This window comes from Gavialis gangeticus, unplaced genomic scaffold (assembly GCF_001723915.1).
Source record: "Gavialis gangeticus isolate Ggan-Ray unplaced genomic scaffold, GavGan_comp1, whole genome shotgun sequence".
NCBI lineage: Eukaryota > Metazoa > Chordata > Crocodylia > Gavialidae > Gavialis > Gavialis gangeticus.
Genome location: NW_017729024.1, coordinates 62,012,251 through 62,024,078, shown reverse-complemented (window position 1 = coordinate 62,024,078; position 11,828 = coordinate 62,012,251). Strand labels below are relative to the sequence as shown.

At 47.1% G+C, this 11,828-nt stretch overlaps 1 protein-coding gene across 2 annotated transcripts in view; it reads left to right on the top strand.

Moving 5' to 3' along the window:
* The first annotated feature begins 232 nt into the window (after positions 1 to 232).
* TSTD2 (thiosulfate sulfurtransferase like domain containing 2) overlaps positions 233 to 11,828 on the top strand; it is a 46,508-nt gene continuing 34,912 nt past the window's right edge. The window contains exons 1-5 of one of the 2 annotated variants that reach the window (XM_019517172.1): positions 233 to 291; positions 2,182 to 2,380; positions 6,127 to 6,455; positions 7,734 to 7,842; positions 10,735 to 10,860. In XM_019517172.1, coding sequence (XP_019372717.1) covers positions 2,189 to 2,380; positions 6,127 to 6,455; positions 7,734 to 7,842; positions 10,735 to 10,860 — 756 coding nt within the window. In that variant the 5' untranslated portion in view covers positions 233 to 291; positions 2,182 to 2,188. Of the gene's footprint in view, positions 292 to 835; positions 972 to 2,181; positions 2,381 to 6,126; positions 6,456 to 7,733; positions 7,843 to 10,734; positions 10,861 to 11,828 lie in introns of those variants that run through there. The other variant, XM_019517171.1, reaches the window with a different exon arrangement.

Sequence of the window (11,828 nt, the reverse complement as noted above, 5' to 3'; positions counted from 1 at the left end):
CATGCCGGGCGGCGGGGCAGCGGCGGGGCAGCGCCGGGGACGCGTGCGCGGACGGGAGGGAAGGTGCGCGGAGCGCAGGCCGCAGGGGCGACAGGCGCTTCTCGCGCGTTCTGTTCCCCCTCCCCACTTCCGGCCGGCCACAAGCGCCTTCCGGGGCAAAGGGCGGGGGAAGAGGAGGAAGAGGCTCCTCAGCAGCTTCCGCTGCCTTCTACCCAGCCCGGAGGTGGCGCAGGCGCCCTCTGGGCACACGAGACCGCCGGGACATCTCGGTCCGGACTAAGAGAGGGTTTAGCAATTGCTGCGGTCGCCGTGAGCCTGAGTCAGCGCCCGCGGGGCCGGCGCCCGAGTAAGAGCCGCCTTCTGGGAGGCCCAGCCCATCCCCTCCCCTCCCCTCCCCTCCCCTCCGCTGGCGGCCCATGGCTCCGTGGGCTGAAGCGCGCCCGCCCGGACTTCGGCCTGGCTCGGCGCGTCCCCGCGGCCTTCGGTATTTGGCCGAAGCTGCCCCGGGCCGGGAGGCAGGTGGCGGTGCGGATGAGAGACGGGCCTGCAACCCTGCACCACAAGCCAGGCCTTTGCCTCAGGCCCTTTCTACACGCTTTGTATGCTCTGCAATTCGCTGGTCAGTCGCACAATAAGTTCAGACCAGCTGCAAGTGCAAAGTAATTGTCCCACCATAAAAATGCTTCTCTGGCTACAAAAAGAGCCAACCAGTGAAAAAGTTCTTGAAATGGGTAATATCTGTAGTTGGTTTCTATCCAGCTTTCATTTGAATGTGCAGGAGCCCCTGAGACACCAGAGGACCCCTTGCAGGATAGTGGGGGGGCGGGGGGGACACTTGGTGGAGGTGAGGGGTGTCTGCAGTGACTCGGCTCAGGGAGGTACCCATTGTTGTCTTCACTGACAACAGACTTGCCTGTTTAAAACCATATCGTAACCTGTTTGCTTTACATGGCCCTCACTGCGAGCACCTGGTACATAGTTTGTATTTTCTGGAAATCTGCTGTACCACTAGACTGCTACCTGCCTGGTGGAGGTCCAGCCTGGGGTGGGTCCTGCTGAAAAAGTTTCACAATGAGAGAGAGAGAGAGAGAGAGGGAGAGAGAGAACACCAGACACATAAAAAACCATGTCCTGGTGGTTTAGATAAAGAGTTCTTAACTTTTTTCTTCACCCCATTCCCCCAGCATGCTATAAAACTTCCATGGCTCACCTCACCTATACCTGGATGCAGTGAGTAGGACTTGGTGGCCACTCATCTGAGCAGCAGCAGTACAGAGCCTCACTTGCCTGCCCACAGCCACCACCCAGAAGATGGAGGCTGTGGGGCAAGCCCACTCCTGCCCCTTCCTTGGGACTTGCCTCACCCCAGGGGGACTGGGCCAGGCAGACCCTTTGAAACCTGCTCGTGGTCCTCCAGGGAGATGCATCTGGAACACTGGCTCTCAACCAGGGGGTCCACAACATCCATCTGCCTAGTTCATTGCTGCATCTTGTGGGTTTGGTTGACTTTTATTGATAGTTTCACCACTGGGATAAATGCCTTGGAGCTGCTGTTTTGTTAGGAAAAAAATGGTTGCAAAAAGGTTGTGAATTGTAAATAGTCCCTCAACCAAAGCATTTCCAGGATGAAGGGTGCGGGGCTAGACATGCTTCCTTCAGTAGCCAGACTCAGCAGAATCAGCTTCCTGCGAATGAGAGCAGAGGGAACAGGAGCCCGTAGGGAGGAAGAACTGTTCCTTCTAGCATCAAACTGTAATCTGTGCAATAGTTGGCCCACTGATCCATCACACAGTTGTAAACTGGCCAGGATTTGTAAAAAAAATAGTTATTGCTTAGGTTTAATGCTATCTGGCAAAATTAAAGTGTGGAGGGGACTGCAGAAGCTTCCTGTTCACTACTTAGTCTGATATTTCTGCTCTCAGTTGTCTGATGCTGGGGATCTTAGGACAGATCTTTGATTACTTCTTCCTTGAACTCTGTTGTATATTCTTAAAATGTCCCAATAACAGGATTGAACTTACAACTTGTTCATTCTTTTGTTGTTGTAAGACAGTGACAGTAAAAGACTGCAGAGAAATATTTTTTAACAATGAGTTTCCTTTGTTTTAAATGTATATGTGAAACTGAAATAATGTTACTTAGTGTACATGCTAAAACATTGTTTGCACCTTTTTTCTTTAGGAAACTTATGCCTAGCTCTGGTGCTGTAGCAATGATTTCCTCCTCGGCACGGCTGGCTGGAGAAAATGAAGTGGAGTCTTGTATATTAAAATTTCCAGATTTGGATCTGAAAGAATCTGTTCCTCTCACATCCAAACCTAGGCTGAAAGTGGAATTAGATGCCAGTGTGAGAAAGAAGTATGCATTTGCAAAGAAGAAGGTATGTTTTCTCTCACTTTATTACGTATGTTCATTTTATGCAGCACAGAACAATATTCTTTCATTAGTTTGAGTGATTCATAGAATCACCATTTTGTTCATACCATTGTCTGTCTTCTTGTTATAGTATTTGGCTATTTTTTGTCATCACAGTATTTAAATCAGAGCTGTCCAACTTCTAAGCAGCTGGGGACTGTACGCCCCATGGGATGAATCAGTGGGGGCTGCACTAGCAGAGGCCATGGCCCCCTCAGACTGCACCTTGCACGCACAGGTGGGTGCTCCCCCCAGCCCACTACACTGTGAGTGAGGACAGGTGATTTCTCCACCCTGTTACACTGTTTTTCAGGTGGGTAAGTGCTTCCCAATCCCATTGCACTTGAGCACACAGACAGGTACTCATTCACCCCACTGCACTGCATGCATAGAAGCAGGTTCCCAGCCTCACCTGCAGCTTTTTGCAGGCTCCTTCATGGCACCATGCTGCACAGGTGATCCTGGGGCTGCTGGCTTCCGTGGCACCATGGGCTGTGCCATTCTGTGCTGCCTTGCCCTGCTCCCAGAAGCTGGGTTAGGCAGTAAATACTAGCCCTAAGCCCCTGCTACTGCTGCAGGCATAGTGAAATGGGCATGGACAACCAGGTTGTGGGAGGGGAGAGAGAGTGAGTCCATAAGTTAACTCCTTGTGGGCTGCTAGTTCAGGAGCCCTTATTTAAACTAAAGGAGTCAGCAGTGTCATCACCATTTATTTACTTTAAAGGACTGACATGATGTGAAGCCATGATTCAGCAAAGCACCCGAAATCATAAATAAGACAGAAAAGGGCTTTAATAGTCGGCTAGTTTAGCTCCCTGCTCTGAGCAGTTACTTAACCACAGACTTAACCTTAAGTGCTTTGCTCAACAGGGTGGGATTGAAATATGGTGATATATGTTTGAGGACTTTGCTGAAGAAGAAACTTCACTGCATTAAATTGCTGCCACAGGATAATAATTTCCTATTGCAAAAAAGATGTACATACAAATTCAAAACTTAAGTTTCAAGCCTAGAGCAGGGATTGGCAGCCTATGGCTCCCACACCAGATCCAGTTGATGGTCAGACTCGGTTCTAGGAACCACAGGGAATCAGGCAGAATGCAGCTGTGCACAGCTGCCTTTCCCCTCAGCAGTTTCCTACTCTGCAACCTTCCCTGCTATCTCCTACTTGCACTTAACCTAATTGCAGAGGAGCTGGGTATCTGCTGCTATACCCCACACATTGCATTGATCAGTTACAGCATTGTTCAGACTTTACAGAGATGCAGAGAATGGCAGGTGTTAATTCTTCAGCAGTGATTTGAGCGTGAACTTCCATTTCAATATGGATTGCTGCCTGGGGTAAATGAAGGCTATTACAATTTTAAGTAGGGGTGCACCCATATATCTGTCACATTTCAAATCAGCACAGATAACAGGAAAATTAACATAATTGGCAATTGGCTTTTTTTGGCCAATAATACCACGGATAAATGCTGTGTGCATGCATGCAGCTGTAGCATGCACACAGCCAGGAATGCAGCCCGGCAGCTTGGAGAGCAGCATCTGGCTTTGAGTCTGTGGGGGGGAAGGGGCATCAGGGGAGAAGCAGGGGGGGGCACAGATTGAGGCCCCCATGGTGAGGCAGGGAGTGGGGCAGGGGCAGGTGCTGCCCAGCTAGGGTGGTGAATACAACCTTACTGGGAGCTGGACAGAGCCATGGAAAGCTCATTTGGAGGGCATGTGGGGAGGGGGGACGGTTCCCTGCCTCTGTGCGTACCCCTGAGGGAGACATGGGGGGCATGTGTCCCCCTGGTTTGTGCGCAGCTTGAGGGCGGGCTGCCCATTGCGGGCTTGGGGCCAGGGGCTGCACCAGCCTCTTCCTGGTGGTGGGGCTGGGCTGGGGCTGCGCTCCAAGCAAGTGGGGGGTGGGGTAGACAGCAGTGGCACTGGGAGGGAATGCTATGGCCTGGCTACGGGGAATTTTGGGGTGGCTCTAACCACCCCTCCCAGCACCACCGCTGCCCACCCTGCTCCCTCCTGCCCCAGCCTTCCCGCTGGGAAGAGGCCAGCACAGCCCCTCGCCCACAGTGGGCAGTTCACTCTTGCCCCACACACAATTCCGGGGTGGGGAGGGTGCACATGCATCCCCCGGCGGTGCCTGCAGCAGCGGGAGCTGTCCTGTGCCCCCCAGATGAGCCACCTACAGCTCCATCCCACTCCTGGTGGGGTCACATTTACCGCCCTGGCTGGGCAGATCATGCCCTTGCCCCTGCCTCACTCCTTGCCTCACCATGGAGGCCTCGATCTGCGACCCCCACATCCCTTCTGCCCTGACAGACCTTCCCACCAGACAGTGCTCTCCAGGCTGTTGGCTGCATTCCTGTAAATCAGCTGTTGGATTGTTATCAGCTGATAAGCCTCGTTAATAACCAGCCATTGGTATCAGCCAAGAAAATCTTTATCAGTGCACCCCTGATTTTAAGCTACATGGGAACTTTTACATGTCCTTAGGTGGGGGCTTTTTTTAACATATTGCAAAGTATTTTTGACACTATCTGCTACTTTCATTCATGCTCACAAGGCAATAGAAGTAATATGAATGTTATATGGCATCGTGGACATATCTATGTGTATATTCCCCAAAACAGCAACGTGTGACATGATTCCAAATAATAAAAGGCAAAGGGGTCAAATCCCCTGAAGTGTAGTATCTAGTTTTCCCTTCATTTTCCCTGAATTTCAGCCCCTCTCATGAACCTGTTCCCCTTTTTCCCTCCTTCCCTCTGTTTACTATTTGTCCCACTTAGCTGCCATCTGCCTGAAATGTCTGAGGGTCTGTGGGATCTACCCTTGTGGTGAGGCAGCAAGGTGCAGTAAAAATAGAGAAAGAAAATGTGTTTCCTTTGCTGTCTGCGTTCACCCAATTTTAATAGTTCCTGAGGGAAAGGTATACATTAGGATGTGAACCAGGTACCAGGAAGATACCCATGAATATCCTGGCAATAGAGTTTTATATGCAGCCACATGAGCCTCAGCTGTAGGCAGCTGCATTTGTCCAGGCATCAGGTGGGGAAATAGTGGGCATGAAATATATGCAAGATGTTTTAGGGGCATTTTAGGACTGTGTCACTATGAAACATCCCAGAGGGCACAGGGGAGGTTTGTCTGTGAGAGCAGGGTTCTAATTAAAATACGAATCTCAGTTGCCCCAAAAGTGACTGAGTGGAGCTAGAACTGCAAAGCTGTTGCTGCTTTTTATATTCACCTATTATATATTAGCATTAGCCAGAGGCATCAGAGTACAGGGAATATCATTCCAATGCTTTGTCTTGTGAGTAAAGGTTGGAAATGTTATGATTGTTTGAGGCAAGCAGAAGAAGGAGAAAAGCATGGGAAATGCTTCTTTTGTTTCTTTGGTGGCTTTGGGCCTAACCCTGTCAGTGTTCCCAAAATTAAACCTTGAGCTCCCCCAGTCTCCATGTTATCATAGGACCTGTTTCCAAGGAGACTCGGATCCTTATTAGGTTAGATTAAAAGCATCATCAAAAGTGAGGACTCTGAGGAACTACAAGGTAATTACTTAACCAAACAGTCTTAGTAACTGTGAAGCCTAGTTAAAGCACTAGATAGATTATCAGTCACCAGGCTCTGTCTTTCATTCACTTTTGGGTCATGAGAGATTGTTTCACAGAATCACAAGTCTGACGGATGGAATGTTATGATTTGCAGGCATTTGCCCTCTTTGTTAAAACGAAGGAAGTGCCAGCCACAGCTAACTGCCCTTCGTCCATCTGCGGGGAGGGAGCATGGTGGAAATGCTGCAGGCAGATGTTCAAAGACCTCTCCAGCATTCACAGACACATAGCTACGCAGCATGTCAGTGACATCAGGCAACAAACAGGTTTGATTTTAAAGCAGTTGGCTGCTGAAGCTAGCACCTCAAGTAACCCAGCTTCTGTGGACAAGGCCATTAGGCTAAACGGTCCCACTTGTAACAACCCTGAGATATCTGTTAGGCTCCCAGACACAAGCCACATTAGCTTTGATGAACTAACAAGGTAAGACATTGCCTCAGCGATATAAAAATTGTGTTACTCACTGTGAGCCAGCCATCAGCCACTTTGAGCATGTTGCATCAGTTGAACTCCAGCCATTAGAAAACAGGTTTTTGTTACACTGGTGTAACTTTTATGAAGATACAAAACTTTCTCTCCTCAATATGTTCAGATTCTCTCTGTATAGCTACTCAAAATGGACTCATTCCTGGACTCATTCCTGTTTAACTTAGTACACTGTGCAGCCACTCACCCCAGTACAAAGGACAAGGACAACATTACAGTTCTGATCTGTGAGCATATATGTCCAGCTTGCATAGATGTGAGGCAGTGGTGGGGTGGGGGATCTGGTCCCACATCTGTATGTTTCCGATCAAGTCAAAGAGAGTCCACATGAGTGTGACCCACATTCTCATAACAGGGCACATACCAAAGAAAACAACAACAGTAGGCTCGCTGGAATGTAGTTTAGTGGTACTTTTCACATTAATAAGGAGATTAAGAAAATCTTACTTAGGACATTTTTGTACAATAGCAGCAGTGTTTCCTGGCTGGGAGGGCCCCAAGCACCTTCTGTGCTCTGAACCTAGACATCTACTAATGAGGCCACTTCATGGCATTCTTCTGCAACTTCTCTCAAGCCCTTGGACTCCAGTGTACTTTAGAGTGACTGCTGGGAATAAGCCTGAATCATCTTCACTGGCTTATTTCCAGGTATGATGCCTGTGTGTAGGAACAGATGTGCTGAATATGCTCAGGGCCCATTCCCTGCCATGGTGACACTGTCCTTTGTGTGTAAGAGTTCAGGTGGAGCTATTCAGAAATTGGCCCCCTCTTGCCCCTAAAAAGTTAATGTTGTTTTCATCTGGACAGTTCAGATGGGTTTGCTTCAAGTTTGCCATAACTTTAGTCCTTAGCAGATGTCTGATATCTTGAAAACAAAAGTTCCAGTGTGGGATGTGTTTAAAGAAATCCTGAATGGGAATAAGTTATAAAGCACAGGCATGGACATAACATGCAGGGCTAGTTAAGCCATTTCAGCATTCCCAGGGGTAGAATAAATAAAATACAGGGGTACATGATGAGCTGCACAAATCTGATTTATGTCCACTTCTACTTGAAGTAAATGTAAAAGGCACCCAGTGACTCAACAGCACAATAGCCGTGGAGGAAATTAATTAATTTGGTATCAGGCCCTGGTAGCAGCATCAACTGCAACTCTTTTCTTGCCATTGAGTCTAAAATCCAATCCCAATTTGTTCTTTGTGGTGCCCTTGGCAGTGACATGGGAGAGGTGCTGTTATATTACTGCTACTGTGAAGTGAAAGACCCAGAGAGGCTTTGCGTTTGGCAGAAGGCTCTGTGCCAACACTTGCATATCACTGGCAAGGTAAGTGGTTACTGTCTCTTCAGATAGCTTCCTCTGCTTTGTGAGGAACTGTAACAAGGTGCATGGCTCAGGGGCTGGAGCCCTGCAGGGGGTTAGATGGTAATAGCTTGCCTGCTTAAAAGCTCTGGGCCAGCTGATGGGGATGATTGGTTGGCCCTGGGGGAAGTTAAAAGCTCCCAGAGAGATGATGCTGGAGAGGGAAGGAAGCTGAGAAGAAAGGCAGCACTGGGCATATCTACAGGAGACACTTTACTGCGCTGCAGATTAATTTCCTGTGCACTAAAGCATCACTGGGTACATATGCACAGCAATTAAGGTGCATTGGACTAATTTACTGCACTGCTGGATAATCATGTTAGATACATGTGGTATCCTGCAGTACAGTAAATTACTGCGTTTAAAAGCATGGATAGATGGTAACATCAGGATTAGTTTATTCTGGCTCAGATTGAACTGGAGTATATTCAGTCACATTAATTGCATGTGTGGACACATCCACTGAGAGAGTCTGAGCCCTTGACTTGGATAGGAGAGGCAAGTGGGGGTGGGGTTCTGTTGATGTTTTATTATTGTTTAGTTTGAGGTGGGAAAGAGGGAAGGCTGGCTCCTGGGCCTGGATGAGGGAGTAACAACCCAGTACAGGAACAATGCACCTTACAGATGGCCCAGTTGTACTTTGTCCTGTTGCATGTAAGGAAGACAGCAGAATAGCTGACCTGAAAATACAGGAGTAGGATGATTTATTGCTTGCCTCATTGTCACAGCTCAGCTTTTAGGCTAAAAATAAGGGCACTATTCTTCTACCTAGACTTTGCCTTTTGCAGGATTGATCTCTGTATTGTTCTGTCAACACTTGTGAACAGTGTCTTGCATGTTCCAAACTTTTGCAGTGCAGGCGTCCTACTGATAGCCTCTTCTGCTTCATATCACCTAGAGCTGGTGTCAGCAACCTACAGCCTGTGGGCCAGATCTGGCCCATGGAACCATTGGATTCAACCTGTGGACATGGGGTATTGTTGGCAGTTGGCAGCAGGGCTCTGGCAGCATTCAGTGTGGTGGCTTTCAAGTTGTGGTAGAGAGAGGTGGCAGCAGTGGTGGGTACTCCCATTATGTGACGGGAAGAAGCAGCAGTGGCGGGAGCTTCCCTTGTGCTGTAGCAGAACCAAGTGGCTGCAGTGGGAAGATGTGCTGATGGTGGGAGCAGTGAATCCTAGCACCCGCCCACCTGTGACTGAGCTGGATCATTTTAGCTTGCAGCCTGAAAAAGTTGCTGACCACTGTCCTAAAGCCTCTTTTTTTCTAATGCCTATCCAGAACTCTTCTTTCTCTATCTTCAGGCTTTGTCTCTTTACAACAATCGTAGACCACTAAATATTATTTTTTAGCTATTTATACTCTAGCTACACTGTAATTAACTTGTAGACTGTGTTCACATCCCTTGATACTTATATTTGATGATCTGTGTCCTTTCCTTTCAATCTTAGCCCTGACTTTTCCTCAATTCACGTAAAATTATTGTTGCCCTTTTTGTAGTTCTGCACACACTATTCCAAGCTCAATAATAGGCTCTTGTGTCAAGTGTTCCCATAACCAGTGTTGTTTAAAACAACATGAATCAAAAGCTCTGCTCTTTCATCGAGTAGGAACATGAGACAAAGCCGCTCTTTTCTCTGCTTTATGCAGCTCTTAGATACCACAATGATATGTCCTGACACACTAAATTCCTCTTTGCTCATTTGTTATCTGGTAGTTTCCAAGTTCTTTCTTCCAAAAGTTATATTACATGTGCCTTTTCATCTTCATATTTTTTTGCCATTTCCTTGATCTAATCCAGTGGTTCTCAAAGTTTTTAGGCTCAGAACAGCAGAGACTTCCTAAGACCTGTTTTGCAACTACTCAGTCTAATAAAATATCATACCTACCCAAAGAACCTTGCTTTATTAGGCTTAAAGCACTCCTGGATACAGCCAAGACACCTCTTAGAAAATACCAGCTCTTAGTTTTGACTACAAAAAAATAATAGAGCAATTCTTCTGTTGCATAGAACTGAGAAAGATCACAACAGGTCAGAATACTGAGGATTCCTATTCAAAATCTCTGGGTTTATCTTGTGAATCATATTTGAATACATAACAGTGGGTGCACCTATACGAGACTCTATGGTATTGGCAGGCACAAACCATGATGCCAAGGCTATCGTATAGCAGTTCGTGCTACTGCACAGTAGGGTCTAAAATAACCTGTGCACTGCTGGGACTGCGCAGTAATGGTGGTTAAACAAGTACTAAACTGACTGCTCAGTAATAACTGCACAGTTGGGTGCAGGTGTAGATGCACCCAGTGTTAACATTGTATGGCACCTGGTGGCACCTTTGGAAGGACCTTGAGGCACTGCAGCGTGCTGCAGCATCACAACTGCTTCTGTCAGTTCCGTGAACTTCAGGTTTTCTTCACTTCAGTGTTTTGGAATTCATGCATCAGAGTTGAATTTAATTGCAACACCTACACTTCCACTTACTTGTAGCTACTGTAGTTATTGGACCTGTCATTGGAAGTTTGCCTTAGTAGTTACTACAGGATTTGGTCCATTCCTAGTAATTATTTCTCCACTTCTTGCACAAGTTTTTCTGATTCAGTATATCTTGGAGTAAAAGTAAGAACTGAATATTTAATCTCATTTTGTGGTTTCTCTTTTGCTGTAATCATTTCTCCAGCAACATCAGCTACCGCTTCCCTCCGACTTTCCCTTTTTCTGATTGTAGTTCTACAATCTTTCTTGCATTGTCAGGGGACCCCATTTTTATTTGCATGTTGATTAGTTTGTACTATTATCTGAAAAGTGTAATACTGGTTTGCAGTATTATTTGAAATCTGGTTTTCCTTGTTTTCCAGGTGCGGATTGCTTCAGAAGGAATTAATGGGACAGTGGGCGGAAGCAAAGTAGCTACATGTCTTTATATAGAAGCAGTGCTTTCCCATCCTCTGTTCAGAAACATTTTGTGTAGAGAGGATTTCAAGGTAAAAGAAGTTATTTGCATACACTATTTGTAGATTGCCTAGGGAAGTTATGGACTCCATCACTGAAGGTGTTCAAGAAGAGGCTGGACAGCCACTGGTCAGGGATGACATAGGCATACCTATGCCTATGTTCTACTATGGGTATTTTCCATGCTTCTGGGCTTTGCAGTTTGCCCCCCTCACCCCCCTGCCGCCCTTCTCCCCATCTTCTTTTTGCTACATATGTCAGGGTGGTTTAAAGCCTTCCTTGGAGGCATTGGATGTTGGCTACAGCCAAGGCTGGGGACTTTGACTGGGATGTGCCAATGCTTCCGCTGGGACCAAAGCTGGAAGTTCCTGGCTAGAAGGTCTTACGCCACCACTCAGGGTCAGACCAATCATCATATTTGGGCTCAAGAAGGAATTTTACCCCATGGTCAGATTGGTATGGACTGTGGGGGGTTTGTGTTCCTTTGTAGCAGGGGTGTGGGCCTCTACCTGAGAACTCTTGAGCATATGTTGACAACATTTCACAGAAGCAGGACATTGGCCGCTATCGATCCTCTGCTTTACCTGTGGCAGTTTAAGGTGTAGGTCTGTGTTGTGTCAGGGTTGACAGTAGTTTTATGTAGAGTTTAGATTATGTTTTATATGGGATGGTTTGGATAGGTATGATCCTGCCTTAGGCAGGGGTTGGACTAGATGACCTTTAGGAGGAGTTCTTTCCAGCCCTACTTCTCTATTCTATGAAATACTTGTTCACCTTAAGATTTGCTTTTAGAAATATATGCACACACTATTCTTCCTTCTGGGTAGCTTCTCTCTACTACAGTAAAAATTCCAAGGAGCCTATCACCTGCAGTATTGGTTTAGGGAACAGTTGCTTTGAGGAGAAGCAAAGTTATCATAGTCTTTGTTGTCATCTTTGTCTTCGTCTTCTTCCTCTCTTCCTCCTCCTTGACCTCCTCTGTTTTCTCCTTCTCCTCCAG